The sequence below is a fragment of the Urocitellus parryii genome, chromosome 9 (assembly GCF_045843805.1).
Source record: "Urocitellus parryii isolate mUroPar1 chromosome 9, mUroPar1.hap1, whole genome shotgun sequence".
Classification (NCBI taxonomy): Eukaryota; Metazoa; Chordata; class Mammalia; order Rodentia; family Sciuridae; genus Urocitellus; species Urocitellus parryii.
In genome coordinates, this window is record NC_135539.1 from 99,580,899 (window position 1) to 99,606,966 (window position 26,068).

Here is a 26,068-nt window from a genome sequence, read left to right on the forward strand (position 1 = left end):
CAACATTAGTCAATAGTTTTCCAGAATGCCTTTATTTTCAGACATCATAGAACTTAAATACCGAGTCAAAAAGATTTTCATAAAATATAAAACATTCTGCTCAGCCATGTTTGAAGGCAAGTGTAAGTCCATTATGTATATGTGTGTACAAATATATGCAATATATGCAATTGTATTTCCACATGTATATATACATTATTCTTTAGTTACAGGAAATACTATTCACAATTCTGATTTTGACACTCATCCTTCACCATTTACTCCTCAGATTTCTTTGCAGTATTGTAAATAATTCATGTAAACTCTCAGTACTATCATAAGGATTCTTGCTCAGCTGGTGATGTCACAGCACTACTTTCCACCAACAACTTCTGCACATCGGGGACAGAGTGTATCAGAAGATTCTGCTGTGTACTTCCAACAACGAGGACACTTTTCTTTGGTAGTTGGCATGACAATTACTTTATATGAAGACTCTTCCCGGATATCACCACCTATAAAAAAGAAAATATGAAAAGTATTTCTGACATTCAACTTGTGTAACTATTTCCCATTTGGTTTAGCAAGCACAATTTTTCCAAAGCTTACTCTTATCTTAAGTAATAGCTGGTCAGGTTTTGCCCCATTATATAAATACCAAGATGATGGGATCACACAACTTGATGACTATAGAGAACTAAGGAATCTGCGTGTCTGTGGGAACTGAGTTCTCTCCCTACTCAGGCAGAACAGGCTTTCTAGCTCTTAATCCTGATAGGATTCTGATCAGTAACACTGCATCTCCATTTCAACATGGGCACTGAGGATTTTTAAAGCAATATTATAGTGACAACTGTAGTGCCTCCAAATTTTTTGGCTTAGACAAAGAGAAAACTTATCTCTACTATTAAGACCTCAGACTGATCAAAAAAATAAATTATTTTCTAATTGCTGTGCAAAGAATGTACCTTAACATTTTGAAAAACAAATTGAGTCACAATTTTTACTACATGTACACTGCTGCCAAGCCTCAAATTTGAACCAACATCTATAGATTAGCCTTCCATCTCCTGCTGGTACCTAAAAGCTATTACAAAAAACACAAGCAGCATTACCTTTCCTAAAATATCCATTTGTTATTCTTTGTTAATGCCACTCTACCTCCATTTCCATTAATCAAGGTGAACCAGGTTGACACAAAAATGCCTATGAAACAAATATCTACAAACTGCTTGAGATGCTTGTGTAAGAATGAGTTTAATAAAACGTTAAACCTTATTAAGAATGGCTAAGGGCTGGGGGTATAGCTCAGTTGGTAGAGTGCTTGCCTCACATGCATAAGTCCATGGGTTCAAGCCCAGCACCACACACACACAAAAATAATGGCTAAACAGCAATGACACAGGCCTATAATTCCAGCTACTCAGAAGGCTGAGGCAGGAGGATTACAAGTTCAAGGCCAGTCTGGGCAATTTAGCAAAACCCCATCTCAAAAAAAGAATGGCTAAATATTAATTTGGGGCACACAGAAGAGGAAATTTGAATCAACACTGGGGAAGGGTGAGCAGTAGTATGGTACTATGTATTAAAGGAAAAGGAAGCAAGTTAGAGTAACTGCACAATAAAAGTTAAAAGAGAAGTAAATCTCTTGTCCTCTATCCCTAGCCTTCACTTCTCAAGATCAGGTAGAATATTTGAGTGTTGGCTTAGGTATGTGGCAAATGTTTATATCATTTCCAGAGAAATGTATTCCAGGCATTTATCTGCTTTTAGAAAAGTCTAGTCCACTGTAGAGTTGAAGATGACCTATAATTTATAATTAGTCATTTTTCAAGATGCCACTTGCTACTCTCACCTCCTTACCTTCTAAATTGATTAGGAATGTCCCTTTAAGCTCAATTACATCTGCAGTTCTCTCTCGTGGTTCCTGAGCCAGTAAAGTTGACTGGGAAGCCATCATTAGCTCATTCAACTGAGAGGTACTGGAGGTCTCCTCAGCTTGCAGCATCTGGAAGTAAGCATGTGAAAGTTACTGCTAAATTTTTAGCATGAACTGAGGTTATAAAAACAGATGCCATAAGTTCTTGGGGACAGAGAGGCATACCTTGATACCATTACACCCTGAGCTAATACTATTAAATACATCACTTCTTACTGGCATGAAAGGATTTAATTGAAATTTTTATCAACAGTATTGAGAACATTGTGCTTTTGCTTCATTTTCCAAGAACCTCAGTGTCTCACACACAGAAAAACAACAACAACAACAACAAAACATATGTGGTGGGGCTGGGATTGTGGCTCAGTGGTAGAGTAACTGCCTCGCATGTGTGAGGCACTGGGTTTGATTCTTAGCACTGTATATAAATAAAGGTTCACTAACAGCTATATATGTGTATATGTGTGTGTGTGTGTGTGTGTGTGTGTATAAACCTATATGGTGTTTACTAGCCCCGTTTCATAAATGAGGAAACGGGCAAAGGAGGTTAATTTGCTCAAATTTCTCAATCATTATGTGGTATAGCTCAAGCCCAGGTCTTGTGAGCCTTAAAGACCATGATGTTTTGCCTGTATCCTGTTTCTTATACTGGAAGAGGGGTTCAGTTAGTATCTACACAAAAGTGCTTTTAGCAATATATACTAATGATGGCAATCTGGATAACACATAGAACCCCTTGAAGTACACTGAATTTGGCTGTCTAATCAACATTTTTACATTTTTCACTGTAACTCTGATCTTCAAAATGAATTTGTGAGCTAATATAAATATTCCTTTAAAAAATGTTCATAAGAAAACAGGAAACTCAAAATTTGGTTTTAACAAGTTCATGAAATTAGTAACTGAAAAAAACAGCATGCCATTTGATAGCTACTTGGTGTGATTCCTAAAACAATTTTATGTTTTTGAAAATCCCAAAGCATTTTTTTTCCAAGTATAAATGATCCCAAACAAATTTTATTCTTTTCAACTTATTGCAAGAACTGAAGTCAAAGGAAACAGTATACAGGGGGAAAAAGCCCAGAACTAGGCTGTGCAAACTTGACTAGATTCTTAGTTTCCTTTTGTGTACAATGAAGCAGTCAGGACTTAGGAACTTTTAAACATATGAACATCTTATCCTTATTCTTTGTTACTAACAATTTCATACCCTACTAGCTATTTTAAGGCTAAATTCTTAATCACTTGAATTACATTTATATTTTTAAATTAAGCTTACCAACCAAAGAGATTTTCTTCTTCTTTTTTTAGAAAACTACTACCAATAAAATCTTATATATATATATATATATATATATATATATATATATATATATATATTCATTACCAATTCTCAAGCATTAAGACTAGAGAAAAATCTCAAGTCAATGTGTTAGACTTAATATATCGCTAATCAGGACAATCAACTCCTACAAATCCCAAGGCCCTTCTGGAAATAAAAATAGAATTAATACTTTGAGATGTACATGATAATGTGCTGGAACAAATGTTCCAGATGTTCATTGGAAACTCATGTTTGGATTTGTTTTGAATCTAGTCCAGATGGACAAAATTCAAAAAAACAGGCCCTTATAACAAAATTCCCAATTTTTTATGTATTCTAACACTACGGTCACAAATTTATATATCAGCCCTTAGGGTTTTCATTTCAAATAACTTTAAAAGACCTTCCCTGTCCCTGTAAAGTGATATGCACATGTTACAGGTACAGAGTATATAATTTTAGATGATAAAGGAAAGGACACAGATACAGAAAACAGAATCAGTGATAAGATCAGGATTAGAAGACTAAAATCATAATATCTAAATTAGCAAAAAACTTTCCCTAGACTTTTAAAACAAACTGCAGGTGAAGATGTACAATATTAAGAACATTTCAACCTGTTGCATACCTCTATTATTTCAAAAAGCAGGCCTGGCTCTATCACAATGATAACCTCATACTCGGCAGGATTTTTGCCAGGGATGCTTCCAAGAAATGAATCTCTCATTGCACAGGCGCTCTCCACTGCCTCTACCAGCCCAGGCTTCTTCCAGATAGAGCTTGTGCTGATCCATCCTGTGCGAAAAACACTCCTGGGTTCTTCAAAAAAAAGAGAGAGAGATGGTAAACTGACTTACATATATCCTAAAGTGTTCATAAAGCCCTAACCATTAAATATTTACCAATTAGTGGGAAATAAGAATTGTTATTTACGGTATATATAATAAAATATGGAGCCAACCTATTTTCAAAACATTCGTATCAGCAATGGGAAATATGTTACATTTAATCAAAAGATAAGCTATAGAGGAAGATCTCAAAAAAAGGATGCTTAGAAAAAATAAGAGAGAAAAATCCCAATATTAATAGCTCATCTATGACTATAAGATTATGAATGGCTTTTCCTTCTCTAAACAGTTTCTAATTTTCTTGAAATTAAGAAGGGTTTGTTTGATATACTTAGATGCTCCATTGTTTGGGGCATAGGTATTTATGATTGTTATGTCTTGTTGTATGTTTCTTTTCCCTTAAGTAGTATGAAATGTCCTTCTTTATCTCTTCTGACTAACTCTGGCTTGAATTCTACTTTATCTGATATGAGGATGGAAACCCGGCTTGTTTATGTGGCCCATGTGAGTGATATGTTCTTTCCCATCCTTTCACCTTCAGTCTGTGGATATCTTTTTCTATGAGATGAGTCTCTTGAAGGCTGTATATTGCTGGATATTTTTTAATCCAATCTGCCCCTCTATGTCTTTTAATTGATGAGTTTAGGCCAATAACATTCAGGGTTATTATTGAGACATGGTTTGTATTCCCAGTCATTTTTTTTATTTTTGGTTTTCAACTAGACTTGGTTTTTTCTTTGACAGGTTTTTCCTTGAGTATAGTTCTTCCCTTTGCTGATTTTCAATGTTGTTTTTCATTTCCTCCTCATAGAGTACTTTGTCAAGAATATTCTGTAGTGTAGGCTTTCTCATTGTAAATTCTTTTAATTTATGTTTACCATGGAAGGTTTTTATTTCATCATCTAATCTTGAGCTTAATTTTGCTGGATATAAAATTCTTGGTTGGCATCCATTTTATTTCAGGGCTTGGTATTTATTGTTCCAGGATCTCCCAGCTTTGATGGTCTGGGTTGAGAAATCTGCTGACATCTGAATTGGTTTCCTCCTATACATAATCTGAAACTTTTCTCTTTTTAAAATTCTATCCTTATTCTGTATGCTACTTCATGAGAATCTGTTGTAACTTTAAACATTTGGTGTCCTGTAAGCCTCTGTATTTGATTTTCCAATTCATTCTTCATGTTTGAGAAATTTTCTGATATTATGTCATTGGCTTGTATCTCTGTGCCTTCCTCCATCCCAATAATTCTTAGATTTGGTCTTTTCATGTTATCCCATTATTCTTGGCAGTTCTGTTAATGGATTCTCACCATCTTCACTGTGTGACCAACTTCATTTTCAACATTATATATTTTGTCTTAATTGCCTGAGATTCTGTCTTCAAGTGATCTAGTCTGTTGGTGATGCTTTCTACTGATTTTTTTATTTGGTTTATTAATTCCTTCATTTCACTTTCTGTTTGTTTGTTTGTTTTTTTTTTCCCTGAGAGTCTCTAACTCTTTCTTGAAATAATCTTTTGCTACCTGTATTTCCTCTCTTATCATCTCATTGTTGGAGTGGTCAACTGTTGCCTGTAATTGCTCTCTTAATTAAGCTTACTACATTCAGAAGAAAAGAACTACCATAAAAGTATTCACTAAAAGGCATTACATTTTAATAAAACTTAACATATATTATGGAACATTTATGAACAAACTTAAGAAAGAATGATTTCTCAAAGGCCATTCTGAAATCATCCTACTCCTCTGGAAACAGGTGCAGAAACTACTACATGACCAAGACACATCATGTCACAAAGTATCACTATAGAAGAGTGAGTGAGGGCCCTTATAGGGAGGAGATAAAATCAGAAGTTGCACCCTCACTTTCTCATTCGGTGAGCAAATTAAGTGCTGCTTACCTTTAAGGTATGGTATGTGCTGGAAGACCTCTTCAGCCAAGTGAGGAAGAATAGGAGCAAAAGAACGAACCATCACATCCAGAATTTCATCTAATACAGTCTGACAAGAGCGTCGTTTGGGATCGTTTTCATTTTCACAATAAAGCCTGAAGGAGGATAACTTACTTGGCAACTGACACCAATTTATACATTATGATCACCAAGACAGGATCTACCTGCCTCAGGTTGAGTTTATTCCTACAGTAGCTGATCTCGTGGCTCTAGTCATCTTATAATCAAAGACTGTTTTCATATAATTTTTGATAACTTGTTATCTATTCCACTTTTCACTTTCCAGATGTACCAACTTAACAAAATCACCCATGCTCTGATCAATTCTGGTTTTCAGGTAGAAGACAGCTAGAATCTAAACTATTGTGTTAAAAGACAGTCAGTTAGCTATTGGTATTTAAAATGTTACTCCCCACCCCCTGCAATGTACGAGTTACTTTCCCTATGTAGAAAGTGCTGAGGTGCTGATTGGGGCTGGTACCTCATACTGGACTAGATACTAAAGATAACGCCTCCACTTGCACATCAGATCCATAAATGAAAGCTTAGCATCAAGCCCTCCTCTGAAAGGGTGCCACTGACATTGTACAATGTTAGCATATAATTGCTCCTATATTTGTCTCTCTCCATACTCATGATTTGCAAGTCTGAGAACAAGCACTAACTTATGTAAGCACCAATCATTTAATGAACATCTACTTTATCAATCACAGCACTAACCACATTACCCATATTTCATCCTTATAACCACAGTAGGAGGTAAGGAAATACCATCCCCTTTTTATAGATGAATTGAGATCATCCTACAGGCTTCCCCAAATCATAAAGTGCGTAAGTGGCAAGGCACAAACTGATAATCAGGCTTAACTCTAGAACCCAATCCCCATAACTGCACAATGTTGCCCATCTCAATCATCACTGTATTCCCACATTTGCCAAGCACAGAACAGGCACTCAAGAAACATCTGTTGAGTGTTTTCATATTGTGTCATACATACCTATCCTTGATTATGCTGAAATAAAAGTTGGAGAGTTCTCTAGTATAAAATGCTTTTAATAGTCGAACAACTTTTCCAAAATCATATTGTTTGTATGAGTCGTTAATCTAGAGGACAAAGTCAAAATAAATTCAGAAGCTGGGGTAACAAGCGAAAATGGAAGTCATTATAAGCAAAATACGTTCCTTCAAAAATATGCCTTAAAGGTAGACAAAAAACAGACAATAAAGCAAGAACTCCTGATAATCTTCCAAACATCCTTTTTGGACAACAAATTTGATTACACTTAGAAAATACCCACAGTTCTACTCTGGAAACTACAAAATAATACTCCTCAAGAACAGGCACAGTGGCACACACCTGTAATCCCAGCAGCTGGGAAGGCTGAGGTAGGAGAATCCCAAGTTCAAATGCAGCCTCAGCAACTTAATGAGGCCCTAAGCAACTCAGTGAGACCCTGTCTCTAAATAAAATACAAAAAAGAACTGGGGATGTGGCTCAGTGGTTAAGTTCATTCTCTGGTACCAAAAAGAAAACAAAACAAACCCCACCAGGATCAAGGTTTTCCTTTATTTATTTATTTTTTGTGGTGCAGGGGATCAAACCTAGCAACCTGTTAGGCAAGCACCCTATCAGCCCTCAAGTTTTTTTGTTTTTTGTTTTTGGTACTGAGGATTGAATTCAGGGGCACTCAATCACTGAGCCACATCTCCAGCCCTATTTTGCATTTTATTTAGAGACAGGATCTCACTAAATTGCGTAGCACCTCACCATTGCTGAGACTGGTTTGAACTTGTAATCCTCCCGTCTCAGTCTCCTGAGTGGCTGGGATTACAGGCATGCGCCGTGGTGCCCAGCTAGCCCTCAAGTTTTAAGTGATAAAATCATGACATTTTTTAAAAATAGCATAAAACAGAAGAACATCAGCACCATAGTTAGTTAATGTTCCCTCATTTATGTTTCAATTATTTTTGGTTTGAGCAAAAAAGCTGGTGTGTGTGCCTCTGACTTGGGGCACATTGAAGCATATAAATTCCAATTTTAAGAAAATAAATTATTTGTGTATGTGTGTGCATGTGTGTAAATGAGCAAATGTCTTAGGGGACATAAGAGTAGTCACCTCAGTTATTTCTGTCCAGTACGATGAGGTGCCTACCTCCAGATAATATATAACTCTCTTCCTTCTTGTTGGAGAAACAGAGTTGATCTTTTCCTCTTGAGAGAAGTCTGGTCTACAGGGAAGCCTGGACCTGCCTACTGTTTCCACCAGGTACTCTGAAGTCTTTTAAGACTCCAGGAAAAGATATTAGAATACCTCATATCTATAGGCATCTAGGAATGTATAGGATTCAGCAAGTATAGCTTTTCTCAAGAGGCTCTCGTTACTATTTCTAGCAAGGTTTCTTCCACTTAAATGAAAACAATTTTTTAACACACAATAGTCCTAAAATTTCCATTTCCCAAAAATCTTATTAATTAACACTTACCTTGCTTGCTAAATCCTGCAGTAAATGCAGCATATACTGGTCTATGACATACATTTGGTTGACAGGGACAGAATCCGTTTTGGGGTTGAAGCCAGCCACGTTTCCCAAAAGAAAGCGAAGTGTATTCCTAAGCTATTCATAATGAGAAAATGTACACAGTCAAAAAAAATTATGAACCCTTCATTTTCACCAAAAAATCATTTTATAAATCTATAATTTGCATACAACTTTGACACTTCCTTTAAGGGAAAATTTTAAAAAATTATATCATTCCTAAAAAAGGCTATGAATGTACAAAATCTCATTCCAATAGCCCAGTTACAGAAACAATCATAGGATTTTATGCCTAATGACTAAATTTTTATTTTTACATCTTTAGAGAAAATCAACTTTTAATACCATAGTTTATTCACACGTAAAAGTGAGCACATGTTTTTTCACCTAATTCACAGGTAAAGATAAAGATAAATAAAATAAATGTGAAAAGTCATTAAATATATGAACAGTATACAAAATAAAATTTATATCAGATTATGCTTTTTCACAGAGTAAATTAACAAAGTATAAAAAGACCTTATATGTAAAATTTTTAACATTACTATTATTGTTTTTAAATAAATTAACACAGGGTATTTTAAAATGCGTGGAACATGTGAACCATTTTTATTCAGTTCTGCAATGTCAAAAAAAAGTGCCTCATTCTTTACAATGATTTAGTTAAGTTTTCATTCAGAAATAGGAAGAATAACGACTCTAACCTTGTTAATATCATCTCTAGCAGCATTGAGAGCAGATGGACCAATTGTCACTTCTGTGAAGACATTGGACTCAGCCACCCACCAGCGAAGAACATCAGCACCATAGGGAGGCTCTTTGCTTTGATCCTTTTCATTGAGAAAAGATACAATCAGAATGGCTTTCAATTCCTATTAGCTGAATAAATGCTTTACATAAAACTCTTATTCAGATCCATGTTTGAGCACAATATAAGTATAAAGTATACCAGCACTGAAATGAAATACAAGCTAACAATTTCTAATCAGACTACATCTAAAAACAACAAAGCCAGCCATAGTGGTTACTGTAACCTTAGTAGCCTGGGAGGCTGAGGCAGGAGGATCACAAACTCAAGACCAGCCTAAACAATCTGGTGAGGCTCTATCTCAAAATAATAATATTTTTTTTAAAAAGAGCTGGAGAGTAGTAGAGCACACCTAGGTTCAATCCCCTGTACCAATCAAGTACTCAATAAATAATTAAAAATAGAAAAGAGGAGATAGTACTCTGTGGTCTTGTTCAATGCATAGCTGGGAATACCTAGTGTACTCCCAATCATCTACAATAGTAGGCACAAAGCAGTGTGGGCAGTGGGGTGGTCCTTGATGGGGAAGGAAAGAGGAAAGGGTGCTTTCCCTTTCACTATTCCCTAGGAACTCTGTACATAAAACAATGAATGTAGGGATGGCAGTAAAAAGCCACAGGAGCAAGACAACAGATAAGAGTTTTCTATTAAGAAAGCAACTCTAAAAAAATCCCCAAATTATCAGCAACCCCAGAACTAACGTACATCCTTGCTGTAAAGTTAAGGTATATAACTTCTAAGAATAAATGTAATGTGAGTTGAGAAGTTGTGATCTTTTTGTCCTTCTGATTTCCACTTAATTATAAAATAACAGGTTACACATACTATAAGCTCAAGTGATAAAAGGAATAATATTACTCAGGACCTAACACTGGAGATTCAGACCTGAAATGTGTCAAAAGGAACATAGTTCCAGTTCTTTCTTTTTTCATTAAAATCATGTATTACTTAAGATTTTAGATTTACAACATGGTCAGACATCATCTATTTTTTTTTAAGAGATGGAGAGTTGTAATGTTGCAGATGGCCTCAAATTCCCGGACTCGAGTACTCCTCCTACTGCTCCTTCAGTGACAGGACTGCAGGCTACAGGTGTGTACCAACATACCCATCACATCCTGGGTTTTTGTTGTTTCTTTTTAAATTTTCTTTTTATACTGAAGTGACCATATTTAAAAGTTTTTTTTTTTTTTTTTTTTTTTTTTTGCTGTTGTTTGTTTTTTACATTGAAATTTAAAAACAACCTGGCCCTGGAGTGCCCACTCTTAAGGACTTGGACCAATAATTTAAGAGCCTTAAAACAAAAATAAAATATATTTTAAGGAAACACTTACTTGTCCTCCATTGATGACAACATCAGGATCAATAACATTCCCAAGAGACTTGGACATCTTTTCTCCCTTTTCTCCAAGGGTAAATCCATGAACAACCACTGACCTAAGGAGACAAATCAGTTTAATTGAGCATTTTAGTTTAGCATAAAAATAGTGGATAACAGTTTTTCTCAATAGCCTAATGCCTGGCAATTTATGCATCATGACTGTTAAAAGTAAGCTCTTTAACTAAACACAGAAAAATTTTTTAATGTTTTTGTTCAGTAAATAAATTTTTCCTGACTTCTGATATGCACTGACTTTGATCACTGAAATAAACCAAGAAAAAGCATGGCTTAAAAGAGCAGATTTAAAAACAAAACAAAAACAGATTATCACCTCAAAATGACTTTCAAAAAGACTACTTGAGAAAACCAGTATCCACTCTTCTGTTGTTTTTTAAAGCATGTTACATAAGAAACAAATACATGTAAATTGTTCTGGGATGGGTTCTCATTGTAAGATAGCAAAAATCTCAAGATGCTTAAGAAAATTTCTGATTCAACTTCTGCCCACAGATTTGAATGAGGAAAAGCAAGTATCTGTACTAAACAAAAAATCCCCGATTTAATAACGTTCCCTGGGTAAAGTTTCAATTGGTTAGTCAATGTTGGTGTCATAAATGGAAGGACACTTGAACTCAGGCTGTCTCCTGGCATATCCTTCCCAGCACCCAGGTGGATTCTTACCACAGTATAAAATCTACCTGCACAAAGTCTTCACAGCTCCTCCAGTAATGCTGATATTCTCTTCTAGGATGTAGCCAGAGTGACAAGATACCTTTTTATTGAAGTCTCTTTTCTCTCTTTTTTTTTTCTTATTTTAAATTCTTATTTTTTTTTTAATGTGACAGGAGACTGTCGCACTTTATTCATACACACATTTTATAAACATATGTAAATACAGTTTTCACACATTATCTATCTACTACCCAGGATAGTGCTTCAACCTGGCAGGTACTCAATAAAGGCAAATCATGCTGACTGTTTAGATCAGGCACAAACACTTACTTGAAAGGCACTTTTTTCCTTGCTGCCACACTTGTTAATAAGGAAGATTGGAACCAACCCCCGAGCTGGTCTTTTCCTTCCATGTACAAATCTGCTCTTTGGTTGGTACCTGAAAAATAAATATTATAAAAAACATAGAAATTTAAGTTAGTTAAAATAAGAAAACAATAATGAGTATCATCAAAGCATTAAAGCTTCTATCACATTATCCATTTCTTGCGTCATGCTCTACCCAGAGACCAAACTGCATTTACTTGAGCTGTTATACCACTGCCATTTGATGAGCCAAAATAAAGATGATGAACCTTTGAGTAACATCTTCCAAAGCACAACTAAGACACTCTTTAAATAAGGGGCTGATTCATAATAATTATCAATATTAGCATTTCAAATTAAATATGTAATGAAAATATCATTTTCTTAATGCAACAAATATTTGCTGAGCATCCAACAACTTTACATATTAATACATTTAATTATTGTGTCAACTCTAATAAAAACAGGTATTATTTTCCCCACTTTACAGATGAGGAAAGTGAGGCAGGTTCTGCGACAGTAAGTAGTCCAGCTGTACTTTGAACCTGTAGTCAACCTGGCACTGGAGTGCCCACTCTTAATCAATAAGTCATACTACTTGAATGAGCCTTATCTTAATAATAAGACAAAAATGAATTGTTACAAAGATCAAGTTATTAACTTGTAATTTGACAATGAGTTAGTCAAATGATGGGCAAAATGTAAAAAAGCTATGTCGATAATTCTGGCTCAGTTTTGGTAGGACACATTTGCAAGCTTGAGAGGTACTTTATTAACAATAGTTAATTTGACAGTTAATAATAAGAAAATGGACAACCTACTGATGACATAAGTGACAATTATTTCTGGCACATGCCTATAATCTGTAATTCCATCAGCTCCAGAGGCTGAGGCAGGAGGATAGCAAGTTCAAAGTCAGCCTCGGAATTTAGCGAGGCCTTCAGCAACTCAGTGAGACCCTGTCTCTAAATAAAATACAAAAAAGGGTTGGGGACATGGCTCAGTGGTTAAATGCCCCTGGGTTCAATCCTTGATACCAAAAAATTAAAAGATTCATCAAGGATGCTTAATTGTTAGGTGAAAATTGAGAAATGAAGACATTTTCAAAGTCTTAAAGGATCTTCCTACAAAATACTTATTACTGATAATTTGGTGGGGGAAAATGGGAAGGCTTTACAATAAAGAAAAGTGGCTGGCATCGTGGTGCATGCCTGTAATCTCAGCTATTTAGGAGGCTGAGGTAGAAGGATTTCAAGTTTAAGGCCAGCCTAGGCAACTTAGTAAAGTCCTGTCTCAATAAACAAAAAATTTTAACAAGAGGGCCTAGGGATGTTAGCAGTAGAGTGCTTGCCTACCAAGTGCAAGGCCCTGGATTCAATCCACAGTACTGAATAAAAAAACAAAAACAAAAATCCTTGGCAGTTACTACCTCAACCAAGTGATCGAAGTTAGACATCACCAGAAACAAGACTGACAGCCATCATGTGACTTAACATGATAAACTGAGGAGGACACGACCCCACTCTGTGATACCCATGCCAAAGACACCCTAAATCTCATCATGAGCGCACATCATACAAACCCAAATAGGCTGTGCTCTGATGAATGTAAAGGTTATGAAAGACAAAAAATGAGGGAACTAAAGAGAGGTGACAACTACGTGTGACCTGTGATCCTATACTGGATCCTGGATTTTTTTTCCCTCCCTTTTCCATAAAGAATTTACTGAGTAAAATTTCAATAAGGGCTGTAGACAGGTAGATAGTTAACAGTATAGAATCAATGTCAATTTGCCAATTTTGATATGTATATTGGTTATATGATACTGTCCATATTTTTAGGAAATAACACTAAAATTATTAGAGATATAAAATTGTTTTCTCTATATGCTCTACTTACACTGAGAGGATACAGAAAGCAAATGTAGTAAAACTGGTAATAGAAAATCTAGATGAAGGGCATGTAGGAATTTTTCATATTACTTTGTGACTTCAAAATAAAAAAGTTCTCAAAACTGGGGCATGAGGTTAGTGAGGAAAATTACTTCCATACATTAAATTCAAATTCACAACTTTAAGAAGGCCTATATCCCTTTTACTTATGAAATGATGATTTTTTTCCATATGTCCTAGATGATTTTTTTCCCTTATGTCCTAATATTGAAGATTCAGAATTGTAATTCTTATGTGAAAAAGATGAGACATGGAAATACAGAGACAAAATTAAACCAGCTCAATTCAACCAATATTACCCAGTACCCATTACACGCATTGTGCTACACTCTGAGGGGAAAACTGAAGAAATGTGGTCTCTGGCCTCTCAGAGAAACATCTAGTAGGGTAGATTTTATGTTAGCAAGAAATAACTAGGAGGCTGGTGATGAAGCTCAGTGATAGGGCATGCTTAAAGTCCTTGGCTCAATCCCCACCCAGCACTGCAAAAAAAAAAAAATAATAATAATAAAAATAAAAAAATTGTGACAAGTGTTACCATGGTAAAACAGAGAATTCAGTCTAGTCCGTGCAATTGGGAAAATACAGAAAGGTAAATGCACATACAACAAAAACAATAACAGGTTAGCCTCAACATCTAGAATGCTGCAGCTATGTCTTTTGTTTCCCCTTCCTCTACGGACTCATAACCATTTGTTCCTATTTAAGCTTTTATACGGCCAGTATAAAAATCCCATTCCACTCTAAAATGTTAACTCTCTACTGGTAGCCACATTTTGATACAGCAATTTTCAATAAGATGAAAAACAATAGAAAACTCAAGGGAATCCTTTCCTGAAATGAGTTGGTAATGCAATAGCAAGAAGCAGCCCTAACCCTTTCATCTCTTTGAGAAGTGCCTCCTCTGGTCTCGTAAAACAATCGCTCATAGTCCAACATCATAGAAGTGAACCAAAGTTCTGTCACCCTGCAGCACATACTGTTTCCAAACCTTGAAAAACACATTTATGAAACAACAGGCTTCCTCTCAGATCCTTGCTAGTTTAAAAATTTTTCATTTTAAGAAAACCAGTTCCAGAGCTGGAGTTGTGGTTCAATGGTAGAGTGTTTGCCTGGTATGCGTGAGACTGTGGGTTCCAACCACAGCACCACATTTAAATAAACAAATAAAATTAAAGATCCATTGACAACTAAGAAAAATATTTCAAAAAAAGAAAGCTAGTTGCTGTCTAAGGATTCATGGTACTCAGAGTATAAGAATCTGAAGACTGTCCAGGGGCTAGATTCCAACCACCAGGGTCCCAGTACCTGTGGTGCTTACTGACTTGGGGGCTTTGGCTAAATCTTTCCATGCTCTCATTTTTTTCTTCAGCAAAATGGGAATGACACCTGTATTTACCTACCTCAAGAGGCTATTAGAGAGATTAAAGAAGTGTAAGACTAGGAAACCTCTAGTAATTGTTAATTATTACTAAGATTTGCCATGAAGGGCATTCTGATATTTCCTGACAGAATTACAGAAGATTCTTTCTGCTATAGTCTTTCAGTTTCACATGAAATAACACTTGTAAAAATAAAATCATATTAAACTATTTTTAAAAATACATGGTCTCTGATCCTTCCCTAGAAGTACATATTATAATATTCTAATAAAATTACTAGGACACCAGCCTACTAGAAGCATCACAACAAAACAGGTAATACATACTAAGGGTAAGGTCTCTGTGTTCGTATCTTTCCCATTCTCATCTATTTGAAAATTGTTGGAATTGGGTAAAAAGTTAAATATCATTCAAGATAATTTCTGGAAAGAAAGACTTTTAAGATGATACATGGACTGGAAGTGTAGCTCAGTGGTAGAGTGCTTGCCTAGTATGTATAAGGTCTTGGGTTCTATTCCTAGCACCAAAAAAAAAAAAAAGATCCTATGTGAGATCGGGCTTGGTGGTGCATGCCTATCTATCTATATAGTCCAGCTACTCAGGAGACTAAGGCGGGAGGATCAGTTGAGCTTAAAAGTTCACAAGCCAGCCTAGACAACACAGTGAGGACTTGTCTCACGAAAAACAGGTGTGAAATTAGTGGGAAAACAGTGGGGATGGGCTGTCTGGGAGTAGCAAAACTCTGGAAAGGAATGAAAATATAAAGCTTGCTGGAACTTCCAAACACAAAGGTAAAAATGGCAAGAAATACCAAGCATAGCTAAACCCAAGTGCTACTTCACTGTAGATTTATTTACTGAACAACTTTATATCATTCACTATTGGGACTATTTCCTAAAAAGTTTGTGTTTAGTACTGCTTATTTTTTCTAACAAAAGTACATTCTTAGAAGTTTGGAAAACTTACAGGAAGAACATCAAGATTCACAGATATTCCCACTACACAAAGATAATAGACCTCATAGTAAAAAAAGAAAAAATTAGAATTTGTATGATCAATAGTAAGTACGGAGTTTTACACTTCCAGGAAAAGTGGCCCTTTACCACGTGGTCAAAAAAGTATTTCTATCATAGTAACTTTAGATTTTAGGAAAATTATGAAAATTCATATTTAGAAAGAATAATAAACTATTCAATATCTTTGAGATTATGATTTAGGCATGCAAGTAACTTAAAAAATAACTCGGGGCTGGAGGTATAGCTCAGTGGTAGAGCACTTGCCTAACGTGTGAGGCACTGGGTTCGATCCTTAGCACCATATAAAAAAATAAATAAATAAAATGGTATGTGTCCATCGATAACTAAAAAAGATACTTAAAAAAAGAAGAAATCAACCATAAAAATTACTATAAAAAACATTTAAAAATGTTTGAATTCATTACAAAATTTAAATTCATGAATTTTGACAAGATTATTATATTTAACTAAGGAAACAAACTGTATTACCAGCACAAGCAAATATGGCAAAACTACTGCTTAATCTGTGTAACTACTGAAAATAATTTAAACCAAAAATAATCTCTAAATATATGCTGAAATGTAATAATTAAATTTTGAAATTAAGCTCTTTAATATTGCACAAGCCCTTAAAAGTGACTTTTTAAAAAGAAGTTATTTAAAAATCTAAATTGTTAGTCTAATTTTGTTTGAAAAAACTGACCTCTTTTCTCTCTTTATATTTATTTCTCTATAAAAAAAATTTAAAAGTAAGTAGAATAAGTATTTTAAAACACTATTATTTAACAGGTGAACAAATAAATAAGCTATGGTATATTTAGACAATGGAATATTAATCAGAGTCTAAAAACATAAGCCATCCAATAAGGAAGAGACATGGAAGAAACTTAGATGTATATTAAATGAAGTGAAAAGGCTACATACTGTATGATCCCATCTATGACACAGGAAAAGTAAACCTATAAAAAGACCTTTTTAGACAATAAAAAGAACAATGCTTGCCAAGCACAGTGGCTCACTGTAATCCCAGCAACTCAGGAGGCTGATGCCAGAGGATCACAAGTTCAAAGCCTGCCTCAGCAACTTAGAGAGGCCCTGAGCAACTCAGCAAGGTGAGACCCTGTGTCAAAATTTAAAAAATGAAAAGGATTGGGGATGGGGCTTAGGGGTTGAACACCCCTGCATTCAATCCTGGAATTTCCCAAAGAAGATCAGTGGTTGCTAAAGAACAGCATGGAGGGAAGGATGAATAGGTGTGGCACCCAGGAGTTTTGGGATGGTGTAGTTACTATTCTGTACGATATTACAAGGCTAGGCACATACTATTGCACATTCTTCTAAACCCACAGAACATATACCACCAAGAGTAAACCTAGTGTAAACTATGGGTTTTGGGTGATAATAAGGTATCAAGATAGATTTATCACTGGGCACTGTGGCTCATCATATAATCCCAACAATTGGGGAGGCTGAGGCAAGAGAATTACAAGTTTGAGGCCAGTCCAGACAACTTAGTGAGACGCAGCCTGAAAATAATAAAAATTAATAATAAATAAACAATTGCTAGAGGTATAGCTCAGCAAAAAAGTGTCCTGGGTTCAATCCCCAGGTGTACACACACACACACACACACACACACACACACACACACACACACACACAAATAATAATTAATTAATTAATTAATTAATTAAAGATTTATCTATTGTAACAAATGCAAGTAACTTAATACTCTGGTGGAGTATTAAGAGTGGGAGAGAATAGCCTGTCAGTGGGTAAGTCATGATAACTGTACCTTTAGTTCAATTTTGCTGAGAACCTAAAACTACTCTAAAAAATAAAGTTTATTGGTCTGGGTTGTAGCTCAGTAGGAGAGCGCTTGCCTAGCATGTATGAGGCACTGGATTTGATCCTCAGCATCACATAAAAATAAATAAATAAAAGGCAAGCTGTCCATCTACATACAAAAAAAAGGAAAAAAAAATTAAAATCACACATACATTAAATATTTTTAATCATACTAATGCCTTCAGTGAATGTTTACACAATGTTTTAGATACAAAGGTATCACTTTTTACCTATAAAATGATTCATTTAAAAATGTCATTTCCTTTTTTATTTTGTTTTTTAAGATAAATGTAAATGAGTCAATGTATATTTCTTTGAGAGTACATTATTACAAAACAAGCTGAGCTTTCTTTGAGCCTAATTTTAGCTGTTAGTCTTCATTTGTATCTTCTACAAACTGAATTTGAAGTCTTCATTTGTATCTTCTACAAATTGAATTTGATTAGTTAGCATACATAACATGTTTATTTTTTTTAGTTGTAGATGGACATAATACCTTTATTTTATTTATTTATTTTTATGTAGTGCTGAGGATCAAACCCAGGGCCTCACCCGTGCGAGGCAAGCTCTCTACCACTGAGAAACAGCCCCAGGCTGCCATTTCCTTTTAGAAAGTTTTCAAGTTTTGAATTAATTGACTTTGAATTCACAAGGAAACAGGTACTTGAACTGATGTCAAAACTTAACAATCCAAATCTCTTTCACTGCTATAAAACATATCAGTAGAAAGTAAAACCAGTTATGTATGCTAACTAATCAATTCAGTTTGTAGAAGATACAAATGAAGACTAACAGCTAAAATTAGGCTCAAAGAAAGCTCAGCTTGTTTTGTAATAATGTACTCTCAAAGAAATATACATTGACTCATTTTACATTTGAGAACAAAAATTACAGTTAACACTTCTCAGTAAAGTAGGTGACTTTAAAAAAAAAAAACTTTATGGATTTTCAAACTATGAATTCACCTTGTACCTGGCTCTCTTCCCCTCTACACTTTCTGCCTATCTTGAGATTCTTATCATGAAATAAATGGGAGGAAAATAGAATCAAATGTTACCTGAGTATCGTACTTCTTATTGATTTATCTTTTAAGGTTTTTATTGAGAAGAGATAATGAGTTAACAAAGTAGAAACTACAGCCTAAGATTAGGTACATCATATATATTTAAATGACAGGTGAATTTTCTTCGAAGTCAATTACTTAAATACAACAGGAAAGCAAAAAAATGATTCATTAAATAGGTACAATTTTACCACTAATTTAACTTAATAAAAATTTTGTCATGGTCAAAATTATTTGGTTAAGAAGATCACACACTAAACCAGGTGTGGCAGTGTACACCTATAATTCAACAACTTCGGAGGCTGAATCAGGAGGATTGCAAGCCTGAGACCAGCCTCAGCTATTTACCAAGGCCCTCAGCAATTTAGTAAGACCTTGTCTCAAATAGGAAAAAAATTAAAAAGGGGCTGGGGATGTGGCTCAGTGGTAAAGTGCCCCTGTGTTATAATCCCCAGTACTAAAAAAAAGAAAAAGAAAAAGAAAAAAAAAAAAAAAGAGGACGAGGAACACATACTAGGGACTGGTTCAATAGTAGAACACTTGCCCAGCATTCATGAGGCCTTGGGTTGATCCCTAGCAGAACAACAACAACAAAAAAGAGAAACAGTATGACTAAATTCAGCACTCAACAACAGCATGCAAGTTTTAATGACAGTTTTGCGCAGTTTACAGCCCAGTTAATGGGTCCAGCACTTACAACATTAATAACAGAACTACTTGAGAAATAAAGCAACGCTGCTAGCAGTATTAATTCTCACTAAGAACAAAGCAGTGACTGACCTTTGAAATACATTCCATAAGCAGCTTTACCTTTGGCACTCTTTCCTAGAATTCAGGGTGCTGCCCCAAACATGCTAGCAGGAAACTCATCTTTCTGCTGCTATATAATCTGCCATGAGCAGTGTCATTTGCCTAAATTTTCCATATAATGCACAAAAACAAAGTACCTAAACTTGCAATATTTTCTCTCATATACACTTTGAGAAAAATAATTATGAAATAATACTATTGAAAATTATTATATAAAAATTAATGTAATATATTTGTGCATTATGAATTATTATGTACATTTTAGTTATCAGAGAATAAACATGCATTTACATGCATTTTTTTCATATTTCCTAAGCTGAAAGAAAGGTCCAAATAAAAGAAATATATTTACCTATATTTATGGAATAGGAATCATACTGCTGGGCTTTCATCAGTGAAGCCCAGTGTCAGAAGTATATTTCACATAAAACTTGAGGGTAAGTCCTTTCAATACCTTTAACAATGGCCAATTGTATAGTGAGCTATTCTCCCCACATTCCCCAAGCAAAGCTATCTGATCCATCATTGAGCTCTGAACTCTGCAGCCCCATCTTTAATTTCACAGTGCTGACAAGGCTCGTTTTTTTACTCTTATGTCCAACTTTACATGTCGTATCCTTAAGGATATTGCTCTCAAATATCTCCACACATCTTCTAAGGTGTGCCTTCTACTACTGTGCTCTTCTAATTTTTGTCCATGGTCTCTTCTTTGTCTTTATACAATGAGTCAAAATTGACCCTAACTATGAGGTAGGTAAATAATTAGTCTGTTATTTCTATAAAGAGGGGGAAAAATGTGAAAGGGTCAATGCAGTGTGGAAGAATGAGAATTGAATATTAGCTCCCAAGTTCCACTTAATCTGGCTCTAATTCAATCTCATTTTCTATTCTAAAAAATGATGGCATCAGATTACTTCAGGGATTTCCAAACTTTATTTTATGAAACTGGATGCTTTCAGATTGCTGTACAAACTAAGGAGAATTAGCCAGTTACAGGAGGAGAAAATTCCTATTCTTTTCCATCTATTTAATGTACTAAGATTCTACTTAAAATTTCACCTTGAAAATCACACAAGCAAAAAAACAAAAAGTTTGGAAATCATTGGATCACATGACTGCCAAAGGATCCTTCTAGGTCTACAATTATGTTATAATAGAAGATCTACTTCTTATAAAGCAAACAAAAGTTTTTGGTTACAGATCTCTTCTAAGTAACATTTCTGTGTTTTCAAAACTTCTCAATTGGCATATAATCTATTTTAAAAAACTTACCTGGAAGAACATAAGACCATGAAGTTCCGCTGTCAAACCAGATGTCCAAAATATCCTGACCTGGTACATATTCCAAAGCATCAGGACCACCAACCTAATAAGATAGTGCAAAAGCATTTTAATTTTACAAAGACCACAATATAGCCACTAAGTACCCAAAGAATTTTAAGAAAGTGAAAAACATGGGCTAGGATTGTGGCCCAGTGGTAGAGTGCATGGGGCACTGGGTTCGATCCTCAGCACCACATAAATGTAAAATAAAGATATTGTGCCCACCTAAAACTGAAAAATAAATATTTTTAAAAAAGGAAGTGAAAAACAGACATTCAATTCACATTTTTCAATAACATCTAAACATTTTTAAGCATTTTACAGTTCAGTTACAACTCTCGCCATTTGCATGTAAAAGTGACTATGGCCACTTAGTTACATACATCTACCAATGTAGTAAAATAGTTGCTGTTTTTTAAAAAGTTCTTAAAATTAATTTCTAGTGTGGATTTTTTGATGTGTGATGTAATCTGTTAACTCCACATCAGATCCTAAAAAGTCCTGATGTACCAATGTTGGGGGCTGTTCTCTCATAATTATCTACTTAGTCAACCCAATCAGTCAAAAATCAATCCTAGCTCCCAAAGAGATAAATGACCTTACTGTTCCATGCTCTGTTAAATACTATGTTTCCATTGCTAACAAAATGTCCAATGTTCAAACTGCATTTGCTTAGAATTCATAGTAAATAAATTTATTAACTTTACATGACATTATAACCACACCTTTTAATTCCGAGAACTCTTACGTTGTCATTGTCATGAAAAACGTACAAAGGCTGTCAAATACAAATAGCAGTTTACCTGAGATAAGACTTGTTTTGGAAGAAGTTGCTCAGGGGGAAGAGTCCACCAGATATCACTGCCATGTTGTTCCACTAGTTTAATAATATGTTCAATGGTTTGGCTATTTTGGGGGGAAAGGAAGAATTTTTCAATTTACTATAATAATGAATAATAAAATTTAAAAATTACAATATCTTTTCCTTTTTCCTGAACCTTAGTTCAACTACATGCTTATCTGGCTGCTGCCATAATTTAAATTCAAACTAATTAAGTAAAATTAATCATCTATCCCTATTCAAGTTAAAAAGAAAAAGATTTCTTCTGATCTATACTTTTAATATACTATGATATTTTCTGATCTGCCTATTTCAGTTTATGATTTCCTATTTCATGATTTCCCCATTTCTATTTTCTATCTAAGTACCTATACTCAAAACCTCCTAACTACCCTGCCTCCTTCACTTTCTGGCCAAATTAAACCAACAAATTTAGTCAGTTCCACCTTGGAAATATTACAGTTGTTTCCATTGATACCATATTAATGCAATCTTACTGCTTCAATATTAGATTGATGCAATGATCTGACATTTCCCCTACTCTCATCCCTTTATTTACCTGATACACCTTGAGATGGATGCATTCCTAAACTGCTTTTGATTACACAAATTCTCCATTCAAAAACTTTCAAGAGCTCCCTTCCTGCTTACAGAACTAAGTTCAAATCCACCTGTGTAAGAGGCAATGCCATAGTAGAGTACAGACTTCAACAGCAGATATTTAGGCTTCTGTTCTCCATCACTATGGACACGACCATGTACAAAAACTAAAACTCTTCTAACATTCAGCTCTCCTCTCTGTTAAGAAGAATAATCCAATTCATTTTTTTTAATCTACTGAGCATCTCCAATTTCTTCAGCAGTGTTCTAGAACTAGAGATACTGCACTTAACAAAACAGATGAGATCCCTGCCCTAATGGAACTTACATTTTAGTGAGCCTACATATGTCCCTCAGAATAACTGCAATAAATGAGACCATACATGTAAACTTCAAAACAGTGCCCATCACATGGAAGAATGCCAATAACTGTATATCAAATGAATAACTGTGTGAAGATATATAGTTATAAATTATTTGAAGATTAGAGCCAGGAAAAAAATTTATACTAAAGGTACTCACAGCAATTACATACTTTTAATATAATATTTGTATTACATCTTTGTTAATATTATATAGCTTCCTCTAGTTGCTTTCCTTTTAGTCAGGGTACATACAATGGGCAAGAGCATGGACCTTCAAGTCAGACAGTTTGGGTTTAATTTCTGGCTCTATCCCACTTACTAGACATGTAACCCCGGGCAAGGTACTAAGTATTATGAACCTTGGTTTCCTCATTTGTAAAATGCAATAAAAAGAGCATCATTTAGAGACTTATTAAGAATATTAAATTTTCTATTTTTAACTTTTTTGTGGTGCAAGGGATCAAACCCAGGGCCTCAGGCAAGTATGTGCTCTACCACTGACTTATATCCCCAACCTCATTATGAATATTAATTAGGTGGATATAAAAAACGTAGAACAAAGAATGCCTCACTCATTTTTATATGTACATAAGCATTAGCTATTTCTTAAAATAATTATTTTAAACCAGATAAATTTAGATGGTTCATTTTATATTAATCAAATACCAGAACACACAACTATATTAACATTTTATATATATATGTGTGTGTGTGTGTATGTGTGTGCGTGCGTGTATAGTTTTTTTTTTTTCCTGCAGTTCTAAGAATCAAACTCGGGGCCTTATACTTGCCAGACAAGCACTCTACCACTGATCCACAACCCAGCCCAGTAACTAAGAATTTAATATAGGTCCAAAGGACTTAATGAAAATGGAAATAGTGAACAGGAAAAAGTATTAAGTTCTAAATCTCCATCTGCGTCTTACTAATTATGACTATGTAGAACAAATCATCTAACTTTTGTTGGTCTGCTAATTCACACACCAATGAAATGTTTACAAAAATTATTGCAGGAAGCAAAAAACTGAATGGGCAATATAACTTAAATATGTCTACAAGTTAAAACTTAAATAATCTTATAAAATGTCACTAAGTTGGCATTTTTCTAGAAGGATACATTGAAATTATAATGTTATGGATAATAAGAATGTAATGGGCACAATTCCATGTTTCTAAGATTGCTACACTCATTTTATATGGACTTCCAACAGTAAAGATAAACGTTTATTCTATGAGACCATAAAAACTTTATGCACTTTATGTACTAATAACCTAGTTATATGATAATAATATTCAGTTATATATTACTATTTATAGTTTGCAAAGAATACTTTGTCAGTTAAGAAAATATGAATAATATTATGATATAAAAATCTGAGAAAATCTAACACCCGAGAGGACAAAACCCTAAAAAGAGAAAAGATAAAGATACTAGCAAAGTACATTTATACACACACATAATTCCAGCAGATGCACTGTTCAAACAAATTATATAATTTTCAGGTTTGGGATATAACTCAGTGATAGAGTACTTGCCTAGCATGGGTGAGGCTGTAGGTTCAACTGCAGAATGGAATAGAAAAAAAGAAATTTTCATCAAAAATTAATGATTCTAAAAATGGGTATTACCAGGCTGAGGCAGAAGGATCACAAGTTAGAGGACATCCTGGCAATATAATGAGACCCTGTCTCAAAATAAAATAAAGGCTGAGGATATAACTTAGTAGTAGAGCACATGCCTAGCAAGTGTGAGGCCCTGGGTTCAATCCCCAATACCATAAAAATAAATACATTGGTGTCCCTTTATCCTTTATATAAATGTTACAAGATTGGTAATTTCAGAAAACAGCAAAATTGTTTTATATTGAAAATAAACACAAAATATAAAATTAAAAGTAATGCATTCAGATTTCATGTAAACTTAGCAAGTAGAGATACAGGATTGACATTATCATTAATCAAAAGCATTTGTGTGTCTAGTACATGCTATATTTTTCAAAGTCTTTTATAAGCACTAATTGGATTTACAGTACAGCTGCCCATTTTGTATTTGGGATTTTGTAAGTAATGAGATTAAACAAGTAACAAAACTAGACCTTAAAAGTATGTATCCCAAATCATGGTTCAGGGCTACTTTTACTTCTTTATTCTGAGTCTCTAACTCATCTATTACAGTCACCACTGTCACTGAACTCACACTATTTCTCTTTGGATTCGCTAAGCAATGGCAAAAAGGCTCTTATTACCCATGTATAATAAAGACCGTGAACAGAAATGAAGTCAGGGAACAAGGGATTCTCAGGAGATAAGTGTGTTGACAGAGTAAGAAATGAGTCCAAAGGCCTCAGGACTACCTGTGACTTAATGGATGACAGGAATAAAGTTATTATTTTTCCTGAGTTTCAGTTTCTATGAACACTGAGAGAAGTTGTGACAAGAAGGGTATGTGAAAAATTTTACTCTAAGAGGAGAAAAAGTCCTCATATCTAAAGAAGCATAAATACCTTACCATTATTGATAATACCTTCACATCTATTTTAGAATGCCAAAACAACTTTAATGAATCTTTTTTCATATCCTTAAATGTTAAGTATTTCATAAAGTTTTAAAATTTTTAAGTATTATTCAACCATACTCAAGTATCTTACTGAGTTTATCAAAGTACCAAAGAAAGGAAGATTCCAATTTTTGCTCCTGACATGTTACTAAAGCAACTGAAAAAATCCTAACTAGTCATTTACCTCTAGTCTCACTAAAATTCACTCAGATAAGTAACACAAAGTAACACAATGTTTTAACATGCAAAGAAATATAATCTTGCTTTTTTTTTTTATTTCCTTTACACTTCTGGGGATCAAACCCAGGGCCTCACTCATGCACAATTATAGCTCAAGCACTATGCGGAACCCCCAATCTTTAATCTTGCATTTTACAAATCTTTTATTTACGAATTAAAAATACTTCTTGAAACCCATAAAGTGAGAAAGAAATTGCTTGGTTTTTGTTTTTATTTTAGTTTTTCTTAGAAGTGATTTAATCATACAATGTTAATCCTGCAGTA

The 26,068-nt window shown here is 34.5% G+C and overlaps 1 protein-coding gene across 1 annotated transcript in view; it reads right to left on the bottom strand.

The window, feature by feature from the left end:
* Positions 1-13: 13 nt before the first annotated feature.
* Iars2 (isoleucyl-tRNA synthetase 2, mitochondrial) overlaps positions 14-26,068 on the bottom strand; it is a 55,788-nt gene continuing 29,733 nt past the window's right edge. The window contains exons 13-23 of the mRNA XM_026388005.2: positions 22,005-22,107; positions 21,151-21,244; positions 11,772-11,880; positions 10,723-10,825; positions 9,285-9,410; positions 8,527-8,658; positions 7,040-7,146; positions 5,991-6,136; positions 3,871-4,061; positions 1,843-1,987; positions 14-494 (exon numbers count right to left, since the gene is read on the bottom strand). Of these exons, the coding sequence (XP_026243790.2) occupies positions 352-494; positions 1,843-1,987; positions 3,871-4,061; positions 5,991-6,136; positions 7,040-7,146; positions 8,527-8,658; positions 9,285-9,410; positions 10,723-10,825; positions 11,772-11,880; positions 21,151-21,244; positions 22,005-22,107 (1,399 nt within the window). The 3' untranslated portion in view covers positions 14-351. The remainder of the gene's footprint in view (positions 495-1,842; positions 1,988-3,870; positions 4,062-5,990; positions 6,137-7,039; positions 7,147-8,526; positions 8,659-9,284; positions 9,411-10,722; positions 10,826-11,771; positions 11,881-21,150; positions 21,245-22,004; positions 22,108-26,068) is intronic.